We start from the raw sequence: 27,463 nt of genomic DNA on the forward strand, positions 1-27,463 counted from the left end.
ATGTTAAGGATGTATAGAGTTTTGATACCAGATTAATAATAACATTTTTGAAACATTGTAGCTGATGTTGAGATGGGTGTTTAACTATTTTCTTAACGTAAAATACACCAATTTGTACTATGCATGCCCACAAATAAAACCATATGATTAGGGGAACAGAGGGGCGATCTAATGCTGCATACACACGGTCAGATTTCTTATCAAATATGAACGATAACAATTGTTATAAAAATTGCTCAATCGTTCATATCTTTGACATGTTGGGCATGCATCGACCAGCGATGCGCGTTCCTGCATGTCAGATAACCATATCTGACATTGACTGTGTTTGCAGTAAGATTTGGACGATTTCATTCATTTTAATTCTGTGTGATCTCGGTCAATCGTTCACAAATCGTTAATGAAATCATTCAATCGTTCATCGTTATCGTTCATCTAGCAAATCTGACCGTGTGTATGCAATTTAAGGGATTACTGTACTACAGCAGGCTTGTTTGTAAACCAAACTTAATAGCGAATGTGTTTTTCGTTACAGTACAAAAAATGTTGACAAACTTCTCTTGAACTAATGACTAGGCTGGAAATAAGTGAATCTGGGTGTGAGCATGCTGGACGTAAACCTAGCCCATATGATAAGCTGGATGTATCTTGCAATAGCTACGCCTCAGCTTATGCACATAAATATGCTAGTTAACTCATATTTGGCCAACCGAGCATAAACCCCTTTGTGTTAATAAATATATTTTTTTAAAGACTAGCCTTTACACTTGCATTAAAACTTATTAATATGTATTTGCCAAAATAGAGGGGAAATGCTGAGCTTAAATAATATGTATTTATACAATACTTTTTTTTATACATCATCATAATAATTAAGCCCTGCAATATTGGGTTATTAACAAGCATTAAACAAGCCTATTGTCATCAATGGCTCTGAGAATGCTGTATATTTGGTAATGAATTGTAAAAATACATTGGATATGTCATAGCAGATTGCATGACAGATGTTCTACATCACAGAGTGTAACTTGGGGACAAGAGAGCTCTGCGTAAATGAATTAACGCTGCACTTAGAAGAGTCAGATGTGCATTTAAAGTTACAATAATGTTTTTAGAAAGTTCTCTACACTAAAGGTAAAATTAGTTCCAACACAGAGACAGAGGGCCTGATTCAGAGCCGCTCGTAAGCGGCCGCTCGTTCACTCCGAGCGATGTTCGCACATCTGCGCATGCGTATGAGTTGTAATGCGCATGCACCAACCAGTCAGTGCGGTCAGAAATCGTGAGCTCGCAAAACAGCGAGGGCCTGCTAATTTGAGTGACAGAATGAGGCATTTGTGGGTGGTAACAGGGGAAGGTGCTTGAAAACGGGGAGTGGAGATCCGAACGCAGGCGTGCCAAACTGTCAAAACAGGCGTTTTAAGGGTGTGCATAATTAACAAAGCAGCGTCATCCGCCACGTCACTTGGTTGTCTCTTAGCCTGAACTGTTCGCATGATTGCGGTAGGAAAATCCAACCACAAGCACTGCGAGCAGTTCAGACGCCTTTCGATGTACTCAATTAATCTAATAAATAGCGGAGATGACGTATGATGCGAACGGCCAGGGGGCGTTTTACAAAATAGCGAGCGCATATTTCGTTCGCTTGCTCAGACATAGAGGCGTCAACAGACAGCAAAGAGCGAGCGCTCTATTTAAATATCCGGCCCCTTTTTCTGAACGAGCGAGCGCAAATAGCGTCCGGCTCTGAATCAGGCCCAGAATGTTTGTGTAACCTAAATGAAGTTTATTTTTATACAGTGGTTGTATGGTGAAAACACTTTCTAGGCTATGCTAATAAAAGTAACTCTTAACATAGCTCTAAATATAACACAAAGTTTTTGGAGGGGATTTGTAGTTTTGGTTCTCTTAAAATTGTACCTGTCACCTACACATTACTACATTGCAACATTAACAGATGTACACTAATCACACAGCGACTGCGTCATTGTATAGCTGTGTGATAATAATATGCTAATGTCGCAGGATGTTCTCCTCCTGCCAGCTTCTCTGATCCACTGGTATGTCCAAGGATGAAGCATCGGATTATCTGCGTGACCATCAGACATCTGAGTAACCCTCGAGTTACTCAGGATGATCGGGGAATCCTTACTGCTGAAGCCAGTGAAGCTGCTTGGAAGGTTGCAGCTAGGGGTGTGCACCGGCCACTTTTCGTGTTTTGTGTTTTGGTTTTGGATCTGGATCTTTCTTCGTGTTTTGGATCTGGATTGGTTTTGCCAAAACCACCCTTTCATGTTTTGGGTTCTGGGTTTTGTGTTTTGGATCTGTATTTTTTTGAAAAAAAGCATAAAAACAGCTAAAATCACAGAATTTGTGGGTTTTTCTGCTCCTATGCTATTATTAACCTCAATAACCTTAATTTCCACTCATTTCCAGTCTATTCTGAACACCTCACACCTGACAATAGTGTTTTTATGTCCAAAAGGTTGCATCGAGGTAGCTGGATGACTATGCTAAGAGATACGAGTGGGCGGCACAAACACGTGGTCCATCTAGGAGTGGCACTGCAGTGGCAGACAGGATGGCAGTTTGAAAAACTAGGCCCCAAACTATACATAATGCAAAGAAAAAAAAGAGGTGCAAGATGGAATTGTCCTTGGGCCCTCCCACCCACCCTTATGTTGTATAAACAGGACATGCACACTTTAACAAACCAAACATTTCAGCGCCAGGGTCTGCCACACGACTGTGGCTGAAATGATTGGTTCGTTTGGGCCCCCACAAAACAAGCTGGCAATTAATCTGTCCCTGCACAAACTGGCTCTACGGAGGCAAGATGTCGTCCTCATCCTCCTCATCCACCGATTCCTCACCCTCTTCAGTGTTGTGTACATCCTCATTCTCACAGAGTATTAATTCGTCCCCGCTGGAATCCACAACCACAGGTCCCTCTGTACGTTCTGGAGGCTGGTCTCCCTGGAAGAGTTGATAATTCATTTTATGAACATCATCTTCTCCACATTTTGTGGAAGCAACCTCCTACGCCTTTCGCTGACAAGGTTCCCGGCTGCACTAAACACTCTTTCGGAGTACACACTGGAGGGGGGGCAACTCAGGTAAAATAGAGCCAGTTTGTACAGGGACCTCCAAATTGCTTCTTTTTCCTGCCAGTACAGGTACGGACTGTCTGACATGCCTACTTGGATGCTGTCACCGATGTAATCCTTTAACAGACAGACGCACGCTTGTCGCTGCTGCTTTGAGGATGCAAGTGCGGCTACAGCCCACACAATTCACAAAGACAGAAAAAAGAAGAAGAATATTTTTATTGTTTGTGTAGCACACTTTGAGGGTGTCACCACCCTTTAACAGACAGACGCACGCTTGTCGCTGCTGCTTTGAGGATGCAAGTGCAGCTACAGCCCACACAATTCAGAAAGACAGAAAAAAAAGAAGAATATTTTTATTGTTTGTGTAGCACACTTTGAGGGTGTCACCACCCTTTAACAGACAGACGCACGCTTGTCGCTGCTGCTTTGAGGATGCAAGTGCGGCTACATCGCACACAAGTCACAAACACATTAAAAAAATAGTTTTTTATTTTTTGGAGCACTTTGAGAGTTACACCACCCTTTAACAGACAGACGCACGCTTGTCGCTGCTGCTTTGAGGATGCAAGTGCGGCTACAGCCCACACAATTCACAACAACAGAAAAAAAAAGAACAATATTTTTATTGTTTGTGTAGCACACTTTGAGGGTGTCATCACCCTTTAACAGACAGACGCACGCTTGTCGCTGCTGCTTTGAGGATGCAAGTGCGGCTACAGCCCACACAATTCACAAAGACAGAAAAAAAAAGAACAATATTTTTATTGTTTGTGTAGCACACTTTGAGGGTGTCACCACCCTTTAACAGACAGACGCACGCTTGTCACTGCTGCTTTCAGGATGCAGGTGCGGCTACAGCCCACACATTTCACAAAGACAGAAAAAAAAAGAACAATATTTTTATTGTTTGTGTAGCACACTTTGAGGGTGTCACCACCCTTTAACAGACAGACGCATGCTTGTCGCTGCTGCTTTGAGGATGCAAGTGCGGCTACAGCCCACACAATTCGCAAAGACAGAAAAAAAGAACAATATTTTTATTGTTTGTGTAGCACACTTTGAGGGTGTCACCACCCTTTAACAGACAGACGCACGCTTGTCGCTGCTGCTTTGAGGATGCAAGTGCGGCTACAGCCCACACAATTCACAAAGACAGAAAAAAAAAGAACAATATTTTTATTGTTTGTGTAGCACACTTTGAGGGTGTCACCACCCTTTAACAGACAGACGCACGCTTGTTGCTGCTGCTTTAAGGATGCAGGTGCAGCTACAGCCCACACATTTCACAAAGACAGAAAAAAAAAGAACAATATTTTTATTGTTTGTGTAGCACACTTTGAGGGTGTCACCACCCTTTAACAGACAGATGCACGCTTGTCGCTGCTGCTTTAAGGATGCAGGTGCGGCTACAGCCCACACATTTCACAAAGACAGAAAAAAAAAGAACAATATTTTTATTGTTTGTGTAGCACACTTTGAGGGTGTCACCACCCTTTAACAGACAGACGCACGCTTGTCGCTGCTGCTTTAAGGATGCAGGTGCGGCTACAGCCCACACATTTCACAAAGACAGAAAAAAAAAGAACAATATTTTTATTGTTTGTGTAGTACACTTTGAGGGTGTCACCACCCTCTAACAGACAGACGCACGCTTGTCGCTGCTGCTTTAAGGATGCAGGTGCGGCTACAGCCCACACATTTCACAAAGACAGAAAAAAAAAAGAACAATATTTTTATTGTTTGTGTAGCACACTTTGAGGGTGTCACCACCCTTTAACAGACAGACTCACGCTAGTCGCTGCTGCTTTAAGGTTGCAGGTGCGGCTACAGCCCACACATTTCACAAAGACAGAAAAAAAAAGAACAATATTTTTATTGTTTGTGTAGCACACTTTGAGGGTGTCACCACCCTTTAACAGACAGATGCACGCTTGTCGCTGCTGCTTTGAGGATGCAAGTGCAGCTACAGCCCACACAATTCACAAAGACAGAAAAAAAAGAAGAATATTTTTATTGTTTGTGTAGCACACTTTGAGGGTGTCACCACCCTTTAACAGACAGACGCACGCTTGTCGCTGCTGCTTTGAGGATGCAGGTGGAATCTAGACGGGATTTGGAACCGGCGACACACTACCTCCATCAATTGTCTAAATCCCACTGCACTAATGGCGGATACCGGACGCACGTCTAACACCAACATAGCAGTCAAGGCCTCAGTTATACGTTTTGCTTCAGGATGACTGCTGTCGTACTTCATCCTCATCGCTAGGGACTGTTGGAGGGTTAATTGTTTAGTAAAAGTAGTAATGTTCCTACTTCCTCGCTGGGATGATGAACAACTCCCAGCAGCAGCAACAGCACTAGGAGGAAGTGGTTCTTGATCTTTCCCTATTTTATTTTTATCGGAGAAAGTTTGGTCCTCCATTTATGTTATATTGATATATACGTGCGGCTAAAGCGCACATAAACACAGAAAATATTTTTTTATTTTTGCTGGAGAGTAGTGCACTTTGTGGGTTACACCACCCTTTAAGAAATGAGCCGGCTCTTTACTTATGGGACACAGGAGCACGCTTGGCGCTGCTCCTTTGTTGATGCACGTGCAGCCACAGTGCACACAATTCACAAACACAGAAAATAATTTATTTTTTGTTTGGACTGGAGTGTACTTTGGGGGTTACAGCACCCTTTAACGGTCAAGCCAGCCGGCCCTTTACTTATGACACAGGCACACGCTTGGCACTACTTTGTTGATGCACGTGCGGCTACTGCGCACACAATTCACAAACACAGAAAATAATTTTTTTTTTGGTTTGGACTGGAGTGTACTTTGGGGGTTACAGCACCCTTTAACAGTCAAGCCAGCCGGCCCTTTACTTATGACACAGGCGCACGCTTGGCACTACTTTGTTGATGCACGTGCGGCTACTGCGCACACAATTCACAAACACAGAAAATATTTTTTTTTTTGGTTTGGAGTGTACTTTGGGGGTTACAGCACCCTTTAACGGTCAAGCCAGCCGGCCCTTTACTTATGACACAGGCGCACGCTTGGCACTACTTTGTTGATGCACGTGCGGCTACTGCGCACACAATTCACAAACACAGAAAATAATTTTTTTTTTGGTTTGGACTGGAGTGTACTTTGGGGGTTACAGCACCCTTTAACAGTCAAGCCAGCCGGCCCTTTACTTATGACACAGGCGCACGCTTGGCACTACTTTGTTGATGCACGTGCGGCTACTGCGCACACAATTCACAAACACAGAAAATATATATTTTTTTGGTTTGGACTGGAGTGTACTTTGGGGGTTACAGCACCCTTTAACGGTCAAGCCAGCCGGCCCTTTACTTATGACACAGGCGCACGCTTGACACTACTTTGTTGATGCACGTGCGGCTACTGCGCACACAATTCACAAACACAGAAAATAATTTTTTTTTTGGTTTGGACTGGAGTGTACTTTGGGGGTTACAGCACCCTTTAACGGTCAAGCCAGCCGGCCCTTTACTTATGACACAGGCGCACGCTTGGCACTACTTTGTTGATGCACGTGCGGCTACTGCGCACACAATTCACAAACACACAAAAAATATAATTTTTTTAGCACTTGGGGGGAGCACCCCTGATGGACAGAGCACCCCCTGGACAACACTACAGCACCCCTTTAGGACTGGGACACTGCACAGGACTTTGGAGTGGACACAGCCCCTATGGAGAACTGACTGCACAACACAGTCCAGCCAGCCCCTATGGACTTTGAAGTAGTGGACACAGCCCCTATTAACAACAGCAGCACAGCACAACACAGCCAGCCCCTATGGACTTTGAAGTAGTGGACAACAGCAGCACAGCACAACACTACTCTGCACTACACTACACTACACTACACAGCCCAGCCAGCCCTAACTCCCACCCTCCCTTTTCACTGTCCACAGCCGAGTGAGAAAATGGCGCCGACACAGGTACCTTATATAGGATCCAAAACCCGCGAGATTCGGAAGGCGGGATGATGACGTTTTGCCTCGATTTCAGATCCGAGTCAGGCGGGAAAAGTCGAGCCTGACTCGGATCTGCCTCGGATCGGGGGGGCTCGGGGGGGTTCGGATTTCAGAAATCCGAACCCGCTCACCCCTAGTTGCAGCCACTGGCTTTAGCACGTTCATAAAATGGGGATGAAACACCCTTGTTGTCTGCAACGCTGCCTGTCGCTGCTCCCGCTCTGCTCCCAAACTGCGTTCAGGTCACTGCGAGCAATCTCGCAGATTGAGATCTGCACATGAGCAGGGAGGCATCTGCGTACGAGCGGATCTTACACCATCGCGTAAACCAGCGGGTTGGCATACATCTCTGAATTAGGCCCATGATTTGTTCCAGTTGCAAATTGCTCCTTGTTTGCTGCTTTTTCTTTTTATTTAATGTTTTTGTTTTTGAAAAAAAAGAAATGAGATACACACAAAAGATTTAGGTGTACATCAAAGGTTGAATCAGATACAGGGGCGCCGAGAGGGGGAAGGGAATGGGTACTAATGAACCGAGCCCGGGCTTGCTGGAGGGGCCCGCACCGCTCCCCCCTCTTACATCACAGCAGCGTGTGCTGGGCTCCACTGGGAGACTGCTCACAGCTGCTAAGAAGCAGCCACAGCAATCTGGTTATGCGCTGGGCTGAGGGGGCTCACTGCGACCCCATCACCAGCGCACAGCGCTGCAAAACTTTTCTACTTTTTTTTTAACCTAAGGGGGCATGGCCACGCTTCCACTATTCGGCCATGCCCCCTTTTACCCGCTCTTGGCCGGCCTGATCAGATATAGATATAACCATAGCCAAAATGACAGGTGAATATTTGGATATAGCAAAATTAGACAAATAATAGAATTTAGGATCCGATGGTATATTGGCCTCAATATCGAATATTTGGATTGACAATAAAATTATAATAAATTAAATTATTCTTAAAAAAATAATAAAATAGAATATTAGAGAAAATTATCTCCTTGGCGAGATTTTCATTTAAATATAGGAACAAAAAAAGGAAAGAGAATGGGGTGGGGGTGAGATATGTTGGCAGACAGTGTGTGTCCGACTGTATTCATAAAGTACTTTTGTCGGAAATGAAAGTGAGGGATTAGGCAGATATAGGTTTCCATGTGAGATTATATGCCAGGATGGTTGTCCAATTCAGCTAGGAGTTTTCGGTGTAGGAACCAGTTGGTGTTTTCAAAAAGTTTTAATATTTTGGATTGGGTGTCAAGCTTCAAGGAATCTATATATCTACCCCATTTGCTATAGAATCGGAGGATTCCATTCTCTGTATCAGGAAGGGTGGATTTCCTCTCTAGATATAGTAAATTAATTAGTTTTTGCTTAACTTCTGATAGGGAAGGAGATGAGCAGGAGGTCCAGTGCAATAATATTACTTTTTTTAGATAGTAATTAGTATTGATAGAGATGGGGTCATCGATTTGCTATTTGGACCAAGGTCCCAGTTTTTAAAATTTGCTATTAAGCACGCTAAGGGGTCAGGCGGAAAAGAATTGTTTCCTGCTTTTTAAAAAAATGTGATCCCAACTGTGAATCATGCCATATACAGTATGTATTAGGTGACAGATTCACTTGAGAGCAGGGAACAGAGACACATTGCATGATCAATCACAAAAACAATGCACACAAGTAACTTTTCAATTACAAATCCAATGTATCAGTGGAGAAGAGCCCTTAATCCTTCAAAAACAGCCAATTTTGCAGAATTTAGGGATTCTCAATATTTACAATTCCTCACAACCTGAGATGGCCATAACAGGTATTGCCAGTAATGGCCAAGGCAGGTGCGCTCTGACAAAAACTTCCCTATTCAAAGCATGGCTAAGTTACATACCGCAAATGTATCAAGAACAGTAGCGGTACCTGTACCACCAGCTGTCCACCAATGCTATCTCCATATCAGGATGATAATTGCAGATGCCGTGCAGAGAAAAATGTTTATTATCCAAAATAAAGTACTTTTTCTCATAAATATTATGTTAAAATAATTAAAAATATATGTCTATTTTTTTAATAGTTTTTGTACATTTCTTATTTATTTATTGACTTTTTGTAGAACCTGCACTAGAGACTGGGATTCCAGTGCAGTGGCCATGTGTGACACAGGTCACACATGCGCAGATGACCCTGATTGCCTGGGGAAAAGGTAAGTCTATGCTCATCTTTGATAGGCAATATTTTAATGATAAAAAATGATGTAATAAAATACTATTTTGCTATGATATGCAGTGATAAAAAAAGCTCTATTACCATTTATTGTAAAAAGACACCTTACATCTTCTATCCTATTACAAATTGATTGAAAATTGGTAGCATGCTTTACACAGATTATTTCTGCTGATAAAGAGAATGCATTACTGAGGGCAGCGAGTAATCATTACAGTACAATTTCTCCTCAATCATATGGAGCCAAAATTATAATTTAAGACCTATGTGTGAACTGTAAAACTATGGTGCCCAAAATTGTTTTCAGTAAATATATATTTTTTATGTACTGTACAAAGTCCTACGCTATATATAGGATTTTTTTAATTTATTTTATATATAGGATTTTTTCTCGTCAAATATATCTTTAAGATAATTATTTGTGACTTGTGTAAAATATGCCTGTTTTCTCATAGCTCTGTTATAGATTTTATATTTTATTAGCTTATTTTCAGTAAATACTAACGTTGTAGGTGTTTTTTTTTTACATCATGCCGTTCTATAAAACTTCAGCTTACTATACCAGGTCTGAATGAAATTAGGGTTTTAATGGATTTCTGGGTAGGCCAAGAAGGATAAAGGGTCCATTGACAGACATTAATCTTTCTAGTTACTGAATTATTAATGAGATATATAAAGCATCATTTAAAAAACAAAGAACTGACTTAAAGGAAATTTTAAAATTTATTAAAAGCTATTTAGACAAATTTTCCATTGGAGGGTGTATGTTTTGATATTGTCAATTTTGTGAGATTTTTGTTAAGGATTTTATTTAACATGATGTGAGAATTGTTTATATGGATCCACTTGTTTCCGGGAACCTGTAAAAGAACATGTACTGATGCAGCAAGTGTATGTGTGGAAAAACCCTGTTAACCAATCAGAAGACCCTTACAGCATCACGTGATCATTGGCGGTAACTCTTTTATGGGCGGGACTAACCTTACTTCCGGAGTCTTTGCTTCCACATTCCCCTTTATCGTACCACCATTTGCTTTTCAGCTTGTCTAAGACGCCTTGCTCACTGAGTTTCAATACCGCTAGGTTTACAGCACCTCTTCAAACCATGGGAAATAACATAAATAACATCACCAATGTTATTTTATGTTATTCAGTAGCATAGCAACATTTCATTGAGGCATTCATTGACGTATGCGTGTACCATGACAAAGTGATACGCTTCAATACTCCATCAAGCGCCCCCACCCATACCCTCCATCCCCTAATACCCACCTTTCCCCTCTCTTCCAGCCAAGCCAGACGAGTATTAACTATATCACTTTGAGTAACCAGCAACACCCGTCCCCTGCCTGTGGTCGAGCCACTTCCTTGCACCCGGTGTCTCTGTAGCCAAATATTTTCCAGGCTTCTTGTTTTACTGTTCTATACTTATCTGTGCTGGTAATACTAAGGCAGCCATTTTGCACATGGAGTGCAGTGTGGGAAATCTCAGAGACTGACTAAACCCCGAGTGATTGTTAGGTTTGAACAGGGGTAGAAGTAGACATTAATTTATTACTCATTCAGACATTGTTATTTTTACAATTTATTTTCTATGAGATTTGCAATTTTTTTTCTCATATCAAACTATTCCGATATTGTACGTTAATTTATAGCTTTTGTGTACAATATTTTTGCATTTCCACTTATACAGCAAATTGCTATTTATTTTATTATAAGTAGAAGCATCTGAAAATATAATTTTTTTCAATATACAAGATCTTTCCAAATTTTAATTCATCTGTATATTTGCAATTTATTATTTATCGGAATAGAGTTACCTATTTCAGTTGCTGAAGTTTAAAGTTAAAACACACTGTGTCAACCAGAAGTTTCCTGCGGGAAGCTTTACATCCATTTTGTTTAATGGTAGCGCTAATTACCATCACTGGAGGTCATTTATAAAGTGCATTTATAAAGTGCACTGGAGGTCATTTATAAAGTGTAATCGATGCCCACCGCAAAACACCTTGTGCAGCACAGCCTAGCAATATTAAATAATACATTGCTGCCTAATTTTTGAGACCCCTCCACAAAGTAGAAGTAGTGTGGAGAAGAGGACTAGAGGAACCTTTTCCAACAAAGTACAGATTAGGGAGCAAAACAGGTTGCTTTGGGCAGGACTCAAAAAGCCTTAAGTTATAAACTGAAATAGGACTCAAGTCCATTTGCAAGGTCTAAAATACCATGCACCCCTAGAAATACAAAAGTGACTGGACACCCCGCGCAAGCGAAATGCACCATGTACCATGCATACCACTGTACACAAGTTCTAAATGGCCACTAATGTGGCGGTTTCAACAAGAACACTTTGTAGGGAGGCCCGTACATTTGCAGTTCTACGGAAACAACAAATGTTTGTATCAGGACGACAATGCCACCTGTCATGTTTCTGGGGTGATGCTGGACTGGTATACAGAAAATTCGGTAACACGGATGGACTGGCCAGTTCAGAGTACAGATTTTAACCCCATTGAGAACTTCTGGGGAGAACTGGAGTGACGGGTGCGTTCTTGGCCGATTCCACCTTCTTCAGTGTCACAGCTGGTCACTGTACTTAAGGCGGAATGGCAAAATATACCGCCTGCTGTTGTCCAGGAACTTATGGACAGTTTGCCAAGAAGGCTGTCTGCAGTAATCACTGGTGGACCTACAGTGTACTGATGTCAATAAAATCTCATTGATCTATTTGCTGTCGGTGTATGAAATACCGACAGAGGAGATGCCGACTATCAATACGCTGTCAGTGGCATCCCGATGGTTCAACAAATGAACAGTAGGTAAAGTTCCTCTGTGCTATTTTCCCCCTAACCCTCCTTTTTTGTACTCTCATACTAACCCTCCCCACCCCGCACCCTAACAATAGCGCTAAGTCCCCCTGGGGTGCCAAACCTAACCCTTGCCCCGGTCTTCTTACAATCGGGATGCCGGCTGCAGGGATTTCGGCGTCGGCATCCTCAGTCATGTCGGGATTCCAGCACTGGTGTTCTCTGTGATCGGGATTCTAGCACCGGGATTTTGGCAGCTGGCGTCCGGATTGTTGGGAAATTAACTACCTCCCAATCACTTTTGTCTACATAGTGTAGCCCTCTCTACTCCTTCATCTCATTTCAATAATTTCACTCTGTTAAATAAAATGTATTTCTGCACTAATGTATAAACCTAGACCCACTGACATGCTGATTCCGTACTATATTAGGAACCAGGGCCGTAGCTAGGGTAGTGCGGCAGGTGCCATCGCACAGGGCACCACAGGTCAGGGGGTGCTGTTTGGGCCTGTCAAATTTGTGTTTATTATCATTCTCACTTGTAGCTTCCTCTTATTTCATCCCCAGCATCACCTGGCCTCTCCTATCTCTTCCCTGGCCCTTCCCCATGAGGCATTCCCCTCTTTTTTGTGTATTATGTCCCTTTGGAAAAGGAGGGGGGCGCCAATGCTCTTTCTGGCACAGGGCACCAAAAAGTCTAGCTACGACTCTGTTAGGAACACCCTCCTTACTTCTGCAAACGTAACCATCCTGCACTGTAAACCTTATGTACCAGGTCAGAAATGTAGGTACGGATCTACAAATCGTACTGCATGATAGGTCCAAAGCTGGATTTTCACTGTGCAGAGAACCTTTTGTACTTTGTAAATGATCTCCATTGCCGGACACTGTCACTAAATCTTGTATAGTAAGTGGTGCTTCACGTTTAATCATCTCCCTTGTTATTGTTATATAGAAGTTTTAAAAAACTTTATCATGCTGTTCATGCATGTTGTCTCCATTCTTGTGACAGCTAAATAAGTTATTATGGAATTAGGCTATGTGAGCTCTCCCTAACCAGACTGGCACCGGGGCCCTGGCATTAAAGGTGTACAAGGCAGTTGCTGGTTACTATCATGCTGTTTTGTTACCCGCTAGTTTGTTCTTACTGGGGCTGACCTTGGAATCACCTCCCCCGCTGCCGCATTCTCCCTTGTCGTACCACCATTTGTTTTTCAATTTGTCCAAAAGCCCCTGCTCGTTCAGTTTTAATACTGCCAGGTTTACTGGATTTCTTTAAAAATGAATAGATAACACTCGATAAGTTACAGCTTGAGAAATCACTCATGACGTCGTGAGACAAAGGATAGGTGACCCAGCTGCAAGTTTCATCCTAAGCCACGTACCCCCAGCCCTGCTCCAACTCCATCACCGCAGCATAGGCACTGCCTGAAACAATACAGTTGCATGAGTCTAGGAAATATATTGCATATTGGTTGACCAGATCAGCCAAGTTAATACCTGTGCACAAACTGTATATAATATACATGCTATCTTTTCATGCCTTTATTATGCAGGTATACATGGGAACCAATTCACCCTGTGTTTCACATGTGATCAGTTTTACGTGGCTAATCTGGCAATCTTAAACTCACAAATAAGTGCTTATGGGAGATTTATCAAAGCTTAAAGAGAGATAAAGTGGAGATATAAAGTACTGACCAAACAACTCCTAACTGTCTCTTTTCAAACACAGAGGATCAATGTATTAAGCCTTGGAGAGAGATAAAGTGGAGAGAAATAAAGTACCAACCAGTCAGCTCCTAACTTCCACTTTAATGGGTGTGTTTGGAAAATGACAGGAGCTGATTGGTTGGTACTTTCTCCAAGGCTTAGTACATAGGGCCCGATTCAGACCCGCTCGCTAGGCTGTGTTCGCTAGTAGCTGCCGATGGTTCGCAATGTGCGCATGCGTATGCATCGCAGTGCGTGTGTGCGAACTAGTCCATGCTATTGGGAAGCGTTCGCTTGCTGCGCATAGATAGCTCGCTAGACTGAATGACAGGACAAACCGTTTGTGGGTGGTAACAGGGGTTGGTCGATGGAAACAGGGGAGTGGTGGTGTGACCACAGGCGTGTCTAAGCATCTCAACGCCCTTTCAGGGGCGTGCATAATTAATACGGCGCGTCATAGTACACGACACTTGGTTGAATTTCACACTGAAGAGTAGTGCTTGCGGTAGGGTATGGTCAACCACAAGTGCTGCGATCGCATCCGATAGTACTCAATGTTACCGATGGTTGCATACACTTCCTGGAGATGACGTGCAAAAGTGGGCATCTTCATACAGACTAGTGGGCGGCTGAATACACCCTGCGATCGCATACCAAGACATAGTGGGCATGCTAATGCCTTGGCGTGCGATCGCCTGCCTTTGCCGGATTTACATACGCTGGGTGCATGCGAACGCATCTAGCGAGCGGGTCTGAATCAGGCCCATAGACCCCACAGCCTCTAAAATGACAACTAGGAGCTGATTGGTTGGTAGTTTATCTCTCTCCACTTTATCTCTCTCCAAGCTTTGATCTATGTCCCCCTATATACAGTACTTTATTGGATTTTCGAAAAGTGTACCTTTCACATCAACATTACAGTGTAATTACAGATCACATTTTTATAACTTACCGCCATTTCTATGATTCACTTATGCCAACTGAACAAAATTAGCTTTCAGTGATTGCTCCTCTCTCACTGTACCGGATCTCCAACTAGATTTTCTTGGTACAGCCTGGGATTGGCAACGGGCTGCAGCAAGGGTCTTGAATTGCTCATTAGAAAAGCCTATATGCATATTATCATGTTGTTTATTCCCTATGTCAGCAAAGGGGTAATTATTGGAGGCATATGATGACATCGTGGGTATCAGTTATTGAGAATAAAGGTGTAGCCGACTCTGACCAGACTGTGTATTTGTGATATGTACTGTTCATGTTATTGTGCGAATATATTTCCAATCTGGACAGATATGGTGAAGCCAGGTCATATGTGGCAAGCATGTTGAGCAGGGGCATTTTAAGAGAGGAGTGGACCCGTGAGCAGCCTCCATTTGGGCCCCCTCCTCTCTGTTAGTGGCTCAGCGGCACTGAGCACTGTAGATTCTGGCTTTATGCCAGAAACTACAGCGCATGCATGAGTCTCTGGGAAAATGGCGCACATGCCTACTTTACCGGGGACATGTTTTCTGCACATGCGCAGATCACTGGGAAAATGTTTTCCCAGTGGGTGTTTGCTGCTCTGCAGCGCCAGTCCGGCGCTGCGGAGCACCACTTCGGGATCGGCATAGAGGTAAGTATAACTACCTGTGGGTGCAGGGTGTACGGTGTGGTCCCTCCTGGACCCAGGTGCTGCACCCATTATAAAGACGCCTATGATGCTGAAGTAAAGGTTTGGGGGAGGTCACCGGTACAGGGTTGGACTGGCCCACAGTGGTACAGAGGAAATCCCTGGTGGGCCCCACTGCTTGAGGGCCCACCCCCTCCTCTAGGGGTCAGGTTCCAGACTGAGCTCTTGAAATATACATTGTTTCTCTATTAGAGGGTAAGTTACCTGGTTGAGCAGGACCATTCATAAACTGCTTGGTGCACTTCTATAGAAACTACACACAGTTCACCTAATGGTTAGCCAAGTGTCTGGGGTGGCTGGCCACACCCCCTCCAGTGGCTGATCACACCTCTTAAGCATGGGCACCTACTACTGCAATGCCTCGGTGGGCCCTTCGTGCCCCAGCCCGGCACTGGGTACAGAGAAGGCAAAGAAAATCACTGCTAGTCCAGCAGGAGAGTGTGTAAAATGCAGTGTCCTGAACATCCTGTTATTGTCTCATTTGGATTACTATTTTATGTTGTTTACTGTTATACAATAATAGGGTGCATCTTTCATCCACTATTTGCACAGGAGAATTTCTTAACCAATGTTGAGGTACTGGATAGGCCGGTGGTGATGCTTAAGGCTGACAAGGCAGAAAGAGTCAAACACAACTCTGGTATACTCATATGATGCACTGACATAGGTAGGCATGTGTAACAGGTTTTGCTTAGCGGTGCTCATCATGTTGATAGATAAAGTGTTGGGGCGAAAAGCACTAAGAGGGAATTGGTGGCGTGGTCAACACAATCCAGGCACAAGTCTTTAAAAAGGCAATCAACTTTTAGATATAAAAAAGTGTAATCAACTATAGTATATAGACCACATGAGACTCAATTTAAAATAGTATTCTGTCTTTCATTTTTTATTTTTATTTAGTGAGTCACCCTACATAATTGCCTAAAGAAGGGAGTTGGTGTAAAGTTTTGGGCAGGGAGACATTGGAAGTTTCATTTAAAAAAGTGAACCTTATTTAAAAATAAAAATAAAAAAATGTTTCCTTTGTACATTATAGCAGATATGTAAGTTGCAATATATGCATGTCATGCAAAAGTTGCAATTTTTACCAGAATTTGCGATCAGTAACTACAGTATACTTCAAGCAAAAAGTAACCTTTTAGAACAGTGCCTTCGAAACTTGGTTCCCTAGGCACCTTAACAGTCTAGGGCAGTGATTCCCAACCTCGGTCCTCAAGGCACACTAACGGTCCTGGTTTTAGTGATATCCTTGTTTGTGCACAGTTGATTAAATCAAAATAACTGAGGTTCTAATTAAGTCACTTGTGCTGAGGTGTGGCTATCCCTAAAACCTGGACTGTTAGTGTGCCTTGAGGACCGTGGTTGGGAACCCCTGTTCTAGGGGGTCTATTTACTAAGCAGTGTTAGGAGACAGAGTGAAAAGTGATTAGAAAGTGATAAGGTGACAGCCAATCAGCTCCCAACTGTCATTTTTCAAACACAGCCTGTGAGATGGCAGTTGGGAGCTGATTGGCTGGCACCTTATCACTTTCTAATCACTTTTCACTCTGTCTCCTAACACTGCTTAGTAAATAGACCCCTAAGAGGTATATTTACTAAAGTGCGGATTTTTATAATAGATGTTGCCCATAGCAACCAATTAAATTCTACTTAACATTTATCTAGCACCTTCTAGAAGATAATAGCTAGAATCTGATTGGTTGCTATGGGCAACATCTCCACTCCTAAAAACCTGCACTTTAGTAAATATACCCCTAAGTTTTAAGGAATCCATGCATGAATGTAGGTGACTTAATTAGTACCTTGGTAATTTTGATTTAACCATAAATATCCTTAAAACCTGGATCAAGCTTAAAGTCTATAAAGGGGTTGGACCACACTCTACACTACACTAAAAAACAGACTGGCAATTTTCACAAAGTCAAAGGAAAGTCACTGAATGGACTTTATGTGGACTATACATCTAGCGAGTGAATCCCCGACTCAGATCCGATCATTGACGATCTGATGATTGCCGATTTCTCGGGGATTGGCAAAATACCAAATTTTTTAAATCCCAGGCTCGCCAATTCCGTACATGTTTGGGTCGGAATCGACGGATCAAGATTATCCAGCGCGTTGGATTTTGCCAAACACCCAGCCCAGCCATCGGCTAACCAGGGAATTGCCCCAATGAATTGCAGATGTATAGCCAGTCTTAGACAGAGAGAAGTTGTGGGTTAAAGTGAGTGGCTAGTGAGAATAGGGGATTGTGTTCAGCTCACATGCAGTATCAGCTCAAAACACAGTTTTTGGGACAAAGTAATGGCAGCTGGCTGACCACTTTGAACATTGATTAAACATCAAACAGATTTTTAGTGTCTTTTTGTCTGAGTCTGTATTTGTATGTGACTTTCTATGTACCCCATTACTGTACAGTGCAGCACAACATGATGGCGCTAATTAAATAAAAGATAATAACGTTAGATAAAACAATTCTGGTAAACATGATGTTAATAACATTAGAATCATTGTTGCCCTTGGTGACGGAGCTGGAGCATTTCTGCACTATGTAGCAGTAAAAATGTGGTTTGTAAAGAAGAATGTACAGTAGGAAACAGGATGGATCTTGCAGTGGGAAGAAATCAATACGTGAAAACGAAATAGTGGACAACAGTAAAATTGACTGTTATGCCCCTTTAAGACGTCCATTTTATCCCTGATCCTTGGCAGCGGGGGCTGGGGTGACATGTATCATTTTTGGGGAACATATTGGGGAAAAATAGAGATTAAACTGGATCACCAATCCTTCTGAGTGATTCTCTAATGACACAGAACACACATACATAGACCAAACCTTTAGCAATGAGCCTAAGGCTGTAACAGGAGGAACATATGATGCGGTGATGCAGGTGGAAGGCCTCAGGCTACATATATGACATGGTCCATCAGCCGTGCAAGGAATGAAGGATGTATGGAGTGAGACATAGACAGACCTGCTACCTTTTCTCTGGACACAATTCAAATTGCCTAATTTCCGTTTGTAAGCGTGGTCCCACCAACTTTCTCAAGAAACCCTGCACCTTCAGGAAGTAAATTGATGACCCAAATTTCCCAAATACAGATTTGCAGAGTCCTTTAAAGGACTTTATTATGTACCTGAACCTATCTATAGATTTTTAAGCACATGGAAGTTATTTAACAGCAAAACACGGCGCATGGGCAGAAAGCGGAAATATGGCCGCGGTGGCCATTTTCCGGCATTTTGTGCATGCACAGTAGACTCTGGGCACACTCTAGCGCCCAGAGTCTACTGCGCATGCGCAGAACACCAGACGCGGGACCTCGGACAGGTAAGTTTAAAAACAATATGTGTGTGCGGTGCGGGGCCCCCCTGGAACACACTGCACCCATTATAGATATGCCACTGATCCTAGCACACATAGGAACAGGCAATGCAAGTTCATAAGCAACTCAGTCACATCTCCACTTTAACTGGTGGTAATCGGGCATTCTCATGTAGGCTAAGCTCATTAAGGATGTGTTGATGGAATTGTGGACTGTGCAGAGTGGTTCGTATGTGTAATTTGCCTCTATTCAGAATGATATCCTGCACCAGGGATAGCGCTGATAATGACGGTGACTATGAAACCAAGCGTACTGTAGGATGTGCCTACAACTGAGCACAAGGGCGACTACACACATTAAGGGCTCTATTTACTACAATCTGCATTTGTAATGAAGATTGTAGTGTTATATTAAACATTCGCAATGTGAATTCAGGCAATATCACAGGGATTTACTACACAGAGCTTGCAATAAAGCTCTGTCCCTGCAAATCCCCTCCGCACACTTATCATGGTATTTTTTCAAAAAATACAGTGACAAGTGCCGACGCATGCGCTGACCGACCGTCACTAAGCCCCGCCCCCGGTGCTAAGCCTCGCCCCCCCATGATCGCGGACCCCCCCTCCCTTAATTACACTTACCTGCAGTCATCGGTGCTCCGGTGATGTACTCCGTGGCTTCGGTCAGCTGACATCCCATACTGCACTGGGACTCGGTCAGATGATGATTGGGTCTCAGTCCACCATGGGAGACCAGCTGACCAGAGGGAGGACATCACGGGAGCCCCGATCACCGTTCCCTGGACTCAGGTAAGTTTTTGTTTTTACTATTTTTTTTCTTTAGCAGAGATCAGCGTGTGGTCTGTTTAGACCACACAGCTGATCACTGGGGCCGGCTCCGGGCTCTGCTCTGCCCGTTAGAGCAGAGCAGGAGGCCGGTAACCGGGGGAGACCCTGGATTATGCCACTTCCAGGTGGCATTATTATCACAGGGCTTTCCCCGGTATTTTTTCACAATTTATTTTTAGTAACTTTGGCCAGATCACATTTCCCATTACAATTATGGGAAATGCGATCTGCTTACTAAAAATAAGTGATAATTAGGGCTTGGAGTAGAATTTTACGAATTCTACTCCAATTGCCCTGTAGTAACTTTAGGTGACACTAAAATAATGTGAAAAGGGTGTGAAAACACCCTTTTTCACTTTATATTAGTAAAAATAACGTTAATAAATAGAGCCCTAAGTGCTATACACGGAATGTGGAAGCAATTATGACTAGAGATGAGCGGGTTCGGATTTACTCGGATTTACTCGGTTCTCAAAATGGCATTGGCTATCGGCTATCACGTGTTTTGGATAGCCAATAAAATAAATCCGAACTAATCCGAACTTGCGGTAATGTGGCGATAAGAACCGAGTAAATCCGAACCCGCTCATCCCTAATTATGACCAACTTGTGTTTGACTCTACATCAGCCGTTAAATGTGCATCCAAACAGCAATTGGCTTTCATCGACCTAGTGAAAGTTATACAATGAAAGCCAATGTGTGATTTGCTAGTGCATCAGTATGGTCTTCCTGCAGTTCAGTGTGCACTGCTCCTAGTAGAACCGCTCCAGTCCCTGCTCCATACATGATGGCTACCTGCTTTGTGCTGTACAATAGGGAGATATCTAAGATAGCTGACTGTGTGACCCTGATCTGGGTTGCAGGCCCTGACATGGATGTTAATGGAGAGTAGGATGTCTGGCACTGCAGTCTTCATGTGTACATTAGCCTGCTACCTCCCTCCTGCACCCACAGTGTCACTGGTTCTGTACAGCGGTAAACATGTGCTGTGCACGGTAGGTTTGGCGTACACGCATGTGCCGTCGTAGTGATATAATTTTTATCAGCAGTGAGAATTGAAGAGCAAGACAGGTATCTGGCTAAGCACAATTAAACCCCTATGTGCTTACAAGTGTAGCCACCCCTTTAAGAAGTCTTGGTTGCTGCTTTAAGTTATAAGACACAGGGGCATTTTTATATATTTAGCAAAATATGCAAATCAGATGTTGTTGTGATGCGATGATTTCACTGAAATATGCATTGCAGTATAAGGAAATAACTCATGAATGAATGTACTAAAATTTGCATGCAAGTACAGAGCTTGTGAGAAAACTCTGTCCTAGCATTGTTGCTGTATTGGGCTTTTGCAAAAGTGAGAGCCTTCACTTGTGGGGGTTCACTCTCCACATGCCCAGTAAGACAATGCAGAGTGTGGATAGGAGCTTGCAGTTTGTTTCGGATAGAACATTGGCTGTGTGCATAAAGAAAATAGATGTTTTCTATTTACTTGAAGTATCAGTTACTGTATCTTACTTTGTGCTACAGTAACTCAGATGCTGCTCCACAAATTCATCTCCATCCTGACCTACATATGACACCTCATAATAGATGTCATTCAGGACAATATCTACGAATGAAGATGAATGGGCTGGAGTGCAGGCCCTGAGCTGCTATACTGAATATTGCCTCTGTGTTTCCATTTGGGACAGAGATAGGTCTAGGGCTAAATAATTTTATCTGCCACTTGATCATTCCAGTGCATCTTATGCTAAAGTCTCTTCACCACATAATTGGCCAATATTTTTGGCCAAAAACTGCTTCAAAATTGTTTTTTTTTATGCTTGAACTAGGTCAAGAATATCTATTTATACGTAATTTATCCAACATGATTTTATTTGTAAAATATTTTTTTATTTTAAACACAAGATTAATATAGATTTTTAACACATCGGTCATCAATATATCGGACTATTGATGATTGGACCATTGCGATATTGCAACTTTGCAGTTGCTGGGAATACACTGGAGGGCTGCTACATTTACATTTCCCCGGCGGCGGCTCCTCTCTGCAGCCGCCGAGTGTGGGGCTCCTGCCGTGCTGCCCGATTAGCAGTGATCGGCAGCACGGCAAATACTAGGGGAGATTGCAGGGATACATAGGGGCCAGGATGTCCCTCTGTCATTGGCGGCTGCTGGAAGATTATATTCTGGCAGCCACCCACTGTGCACTTCTGATTGGTCGCATTGCTTGCGACCATCGGCCTAATTCAGAGATTTACACTAATGCAATTTCAACTGAATTCTCTCACAGGATGCAGTTGCTAAATATGCTAATGCCTTACATAGCTTAGCCAATAATAGGGACCCCCACTGCTGCCTTCTCATATCCATCTGATGACGTGCAGCACATCGACACACATCCGGCAGTCACGCAAGTCATGTCATTGCAGCTCTCCTGACATGCTGAGAACTCTTATGCTGTGAAGGTGAACGCAATGGCTAACTTATGTACGCCCATTAAATGGTCACACGTTTTTATGACATCCCCCCCCTCCGTTAACACCCCCAAATGCTGAATGACTCACTCTGTGAGTGGTTCCACTGTACGAGTGTATTCATAATATAATCGCTGTGTGGCTTGCACGTATGCGCATTTGCAAACAATCGCTCAATCTGCAAAATATCGGCTTTGTGTAAATCTCTGAATCAGGCCCCATGTTGAGTAAGTCACAGCTTTTAAAATTCTCCTCCAAAAGTCCCGAGTGTCCACAGGATGTTCCAAGGGGCTGTACATAGGATGCTCCAGGCAGCACTGCAGCAGCGATTTTGGCTGTAGAGTGCTGTTCCAGGAGCCCTGCTAGCCAGATGCAGGGGCCGTGGGGCAGTGATGGCACTGCCCACAGGGCTCTGTGTGGTGGCATCACTCGCACACCCCTAGTTGTGACCCTGGCAATAACACTTATACTGTGTGCATAGAACTTAAATATACGCATGTGTATGTACGCGTCCATGTGACTGCACAACACCACTTGATTAAACAGCCATCATCATTATTAGCATGCCCTTGCCCCAGCCGTATATGTCTGGTGCAAGAGATCCATCTGAAATCAGCATAGCCTGCAGCTCTGCCTGCACGCTGGCATCACCCATAGGTGCCTACTCACTGTTATGGAGCATGCACACTGTTATAAACTATGAGATCCATTTACAAAATGGACTATGCACTGTTCTAATATGCATGCCTCCTTGCCTATTAATAATCTCTATGATGCAATTAACCTATATTTACTGGAGAGACAATTAAACTGTATGCACATTTTATGACTATTAAAGACCCTGTTGATCACAGGGCAGGGTAATAGATATCTAATTTCCATATGCCTTTGACCAATAATGCCTTTCTGTCCTTTGAGCTGTACTCAAAAATAAAACATAACATAGTTTTCACAATCAAATATTTATAATGCTGTATGTTTATAATCTTAAAATAGCAGTGGTTACTTGGTCATATAGGCATCCCAACTACTGGCTTTCTTGTCAAGAACCCTTACAAATCCTATACTTTGACAGTGTATTGCAATACACTGTTTTAGACTGCAGATGTCACTGTTGCAAACGCTACAGTATCTATAGAAAGCATTTGGGCAATGGCAACATTTGTCTATGTATAGCAGTTGTGTCAAACTCGGGCCCTCCAGCTGCTGTGGGACTACATATCCCAGCATGCTCTGTCACAGTTTTAGCATGCCCTAATAGCAAAACTCTGGCAGTGCATGCTGGGATGTGTAGTTCCACTGCAGCTGAAAGGCCCGAGTTTGACACCACTGATGTATAGCAATGGAAACACTATAACCACAGGCTATACTGTAAATTTAAGAAAACATAATTTTGAAACTTGGTGGATTAGTGTGCCGCTGGTGTGACGTTGGCCTGTAGAATGCATTGCAGACTATTCAGGGTTGTGTGCATGTAGAGACCTGACTGATTTTTGACGGATCTCTTGCACTAAGGATGGGTTAGGTGCAAGTCTGTACTGATAGTGTGGACAGATTTATTTCCAAACATGCAATGCAGCCACAGAGAGGCCAAATAAGGTGCAATTCTGATTCAGTCCCTAAATGAGACCCAAGGTCACCATCTTTATGTACACAAGACCGCAGTGTAACTGTATACACACACCGATAATATTAATGCAATACATAGAAATTGCATCACCTAGTGCATATTTTACTTGTCATACACGACCCGCAAAGTGTGCCAATTTCAGTACTCTGAGTTTCACGCTGGAAAACAAACATGAAACAAGAAGATAAAGTAGAGAATTCTACAGCTCTAACACAATAAGTCAAACCGGCCTTTCTTTGAAAAAGAGTGTGCCATCCCCACCCCTTGCAACCATTCTCCATCATTTCACTGAACTGTCTGCTAATGTTTCATGTTTTCCCTGCTGCAGCAAGACAGTTTATTTCTTACTGCCTAAGGCTATGAGAATATCTTGTGAGCGGAACAGGACAAGGACATGTGTCAGTAAGTGTACGGGGATGTAGCTTGCATGTAGAGGAATATGTTTCCTGTCAGGCGGAGGATATAAATTTGCATTCTCTTCTCAGTTTTATCGTGTGAAGCTTTTTTATTAGTTAGTGTGGTCAGGGACAGAAGCACATTAGCCCTAGAACAAGGTCTTTTGCTAGTACAGGAAAGGATAACAACTGTAATGCAGACTTCAGCACAAGTCAGACTAAATTGTTCTAGCATTGAGTGTACGGAATTAAAAGCATACTGTATATTTGCCCATATACAGAGATGTACACATCTCTGTTGCTGGATCATGCCTACCTTCCCACTTATCATTTGCGCCAGTTCCATCTGTGTTGCGAAAGATCTGTCTGAAATCAGACGTGTTTCCGCAGACGCGCAATTCGCCATGGCCCGCAATTCTATCAACACGGCCCTGTCAACATCCATTTTTGCCCATTCAGTCACAAGGGGAGAGGTGACTGAGATTCATACCACTTAGGCCCGTATTCAATTAGCCGCGAAAAGCCGAGGTCGGTGAAAGCGTGATGTTTTCGCCTCATTCGCCTGTTTGGACACAATGTTTTCACCATGCGCATCCCCGCTTTTCGCCCTATTCAATTCCAAAACAGGCGAAAACGTGGATAGGCGAATGTAGTAAATAGCGAAACTAGTGAAAAGGACAGCATATTTTGGGGAAATCAGTCTGTACCCCATAAAAAACCTAACTGTCTCTGGGAATCAATATACTGTAGAAGAGTATTAATAGCCCTAATAAAAGTATTTAGTGATCTTATATTGAGTCAATTGGCTGTAATATGCATATTTGCATAAGTGAGGAAAAATTATATAAAGCAATGTTTTTGGAGAAAAATAAGTACCGTAGTTAAATTTGGGGTACATGTAAATGGGTACTAGAATATTTTGGTGTCTCTAAAGTGAAGATATAAAAACATCTAAAAAAATACACCTGCTGCAGCCTCCTGCAATCCTAAAAACATCTGTCTCAACCCTATAGCCCCACAAAATACCAGGCCCACTATTTTTTACCCATTTTCCAACATTTTATAAATTTTCACCTCAAAAATGACAAGTTGTTTTTAGGGTGTTTTAAGTTTTTTTTTTGCGTTATTAGTCATTGGGGGTGTCCAAAGTGTTCTTAATCAAGTCCCCACATTTGTACCCCAAAAATATGAGATATGGTAAGAACTTACCCTTGTTATCTCTATTTCTACGAAGTCCATAGGGTTCCACAGGATACCTTGGGGTATAGGTGTGACGTCAGTCGCAGGGCACCAAAGAGTTAAGCTTTCAGCCTCCCAGGATGCACTAGGTCCCCCTCCTATACCCCGCCCCCGAGCCAAGGCACCTCAGTTAGTTACCAAGCCATAGGCCGGAGGAGGAGAAGGAAGAGAGAGAACAAAGATCTGGACACATACAAGAATCACATTCTCACCAGAGGGAGACGGAAAACCGGTGACCAGAGCAAAGCCCATCTGCAGCACAGGTGCGACAGGGCGGGAGTCCTGTGGAACCCTATGGACTTCGTAGAAATAGAGATAACAAGGGTAAGTTCTTACCATATCTCATATTTTCTACTTCAGGGTCCATAGAGTATCCACAGGATACCTTGGGGATGTCCCAAAGCAGTATCCTTTAAGGGTGGGGACGCTCCTGTGCAGAAAGGAGAATCCGCCGCCCGAAGGAAGCATCCTGAGAGGCGAAGGTGTCAAACCTGTAATACCTCACGAAGGTATGGACAGAAGACCACGTAGCAGCCTTGCAGATCTGAACTGCCGAGGCACCACGTCGAGCTGCCCACGAAGGACCCACAGACCTAGTGGAATGAGCCTTCAGAGAAGGAGGGACCGGTAGGCCTTCATGAAGATAAGCTTCAGAAATAGCCATACGGATCCAGGCTGCCAAAGTTTGCTTTGAAGCAGGCCAACCCTTTTTACGGAAGCCAAAGAGGACAAACAAAGCGTCCGACTTCCTAAACGAAGAAGTGCGGTCAACATAAGTCCTTAAGGCCCGCACAACATCCAAAGAGGCCTCACCCACGGAAAGACCCGGTGAGTTAAAGGCCGGAACCACTATTTCCTCGTTAATATGAAACTGGGAAACAACTTTGGGAAGAAACTCGGGCCGAGTGCGGAGCACTGCCCTGTTCCCATAAAAAACCAAGAAAGGGGGTCTACAAGAAAGAGCCCCTAACTCAGAAACACGTCTGGCCGAAGCAATGGCCAGAAGGAAAACAGTCTTAGCTGTTAGCCATTTAAGATCCACTGAGCCCAGTGGTTCAAACGGCGGTCCTTGGAGAGCCCTCAGGACCACAGCCAAATCCCAAGGCGCCACAGGTGGAACAAAGGGCGGCTGAATGCGGAGAACACCCTGCATAAAGGTGCGCACATCCAGGATTGTAGCAATCCTACGGTGAAACCAGACAGATAGGGCCGAAACCTGTACCTTCAAAGAAGCAAGGCGAAGCCCATGATCTAGTCCCGCTTGCAGGAAGGTGAGAATCCGAGACAGACGAAACTCCCGCGGTGCATAACCTCTCGGTCGACACCACTGGAAGAACGTATGCCACACGCGATGGTATATCCTCGCGGAAGACGGTTTCCGAGCTCGTAACATGGTCCGCACCACAGAGCTGGAAAACCCCCGGGACCTCAGCATGGCCGTCTCAACAGCCACGCCGTCAAAGACAGCCGAGTCAGGTCCGGGTGAAGGCAAGGACCCTGAGACAGAAGGTCCGGTCGTAGCGGCAACCGCAGAGGAATGTCCACGGACAGACCCTGAAGGTCTGAGAACCAGTGCCGTCTGGGCCACGCGGGAGCTATCAACAGGAGCGTCCCTCCATCCTGTTTGAATTTCCGGATTACCCGTGGAAGAAGGGAGACCGGAGGGAACAGGTATGCGAACCGGAACGTCCACCTGACGGACAGAGCATCCACCAGAGACGCCCCTTCGTCTCTTGTGCGAGACCCGTACACCGGCAACTTGTTGTTGTGCCGGGACGCCATGAGGTCGATTTCTGGAAGACCCCACCTGTCCACCAGTAGTTGAAAAACGTCCGGGTGCAGGGACCATTCCCCCGGATGAACGTCCTGGCGACTTAGAAAGTCCGCCTCCCAATTGAGCACTCCCGGGATGAAGACCGCTGATATGGCCGGAAGATTGCGCTCCGCCCAAACCAGGATCCGAGAGACCTCTACGAGAGCCGCCCGACTGCGAGTTCCTCCTTGCCTGTTTATGTAGGCCACGGTGGTAGCGTTGTCCGAC

General features: G+C 43.8%; 1 protein-coding gene across 8 annotated transcripts in view; it reads right to left on the bottom strand.

Annotated features, from left to right (window-relative positions):
* The window catches only part of GRIA1 (glutamate ionotropic receptor AMPA type subunit 1), a 333,609-nt gene that overhangs the window by 20,066 nt on the left and 286,080 nt on the right, over positions 1-27,463 (bottom strand). For 3 of the 8 annotated variants that reach the window (XM_088475695.1, XM_088475690.1, XM_088475688.1), the window contains exon 14: positions 13,285-13,399. The exons of 1 other annotated variant lie outside the window; for it this stretch is intronic. In XM_088475695.1, coding sequence (XP_088331821.1) covers positions 13,285-13,399 — 115 coding nt within the window. Of the gene's footprint in view, positions 1-10,300; positions 10,416-13,274; positions 13,400-27,463 lie in introns of those variants that run through there. 4 more of the 8 variants (XM_088475691.1, XM_088475689.1, XM_088475692.1 and 1 more) reach the window with 3 other exon arrangements.

The sequence above is a fragment of the Taudactylus pleione genome, unplaced genomic scaffold (genome assembly GCF_031769625.1).
Source record: "Taudactylus pleione unplaced genomic scaffold, aTauple2 ptg000176l, whole genome shotgun sequence".
NCBI classification, from domain to species: Eukaryota; Metazoa; Chordata; class Amphibia; order Anura; family Myobatrachidae; genus Taudactylus; species Taudactylus pleione.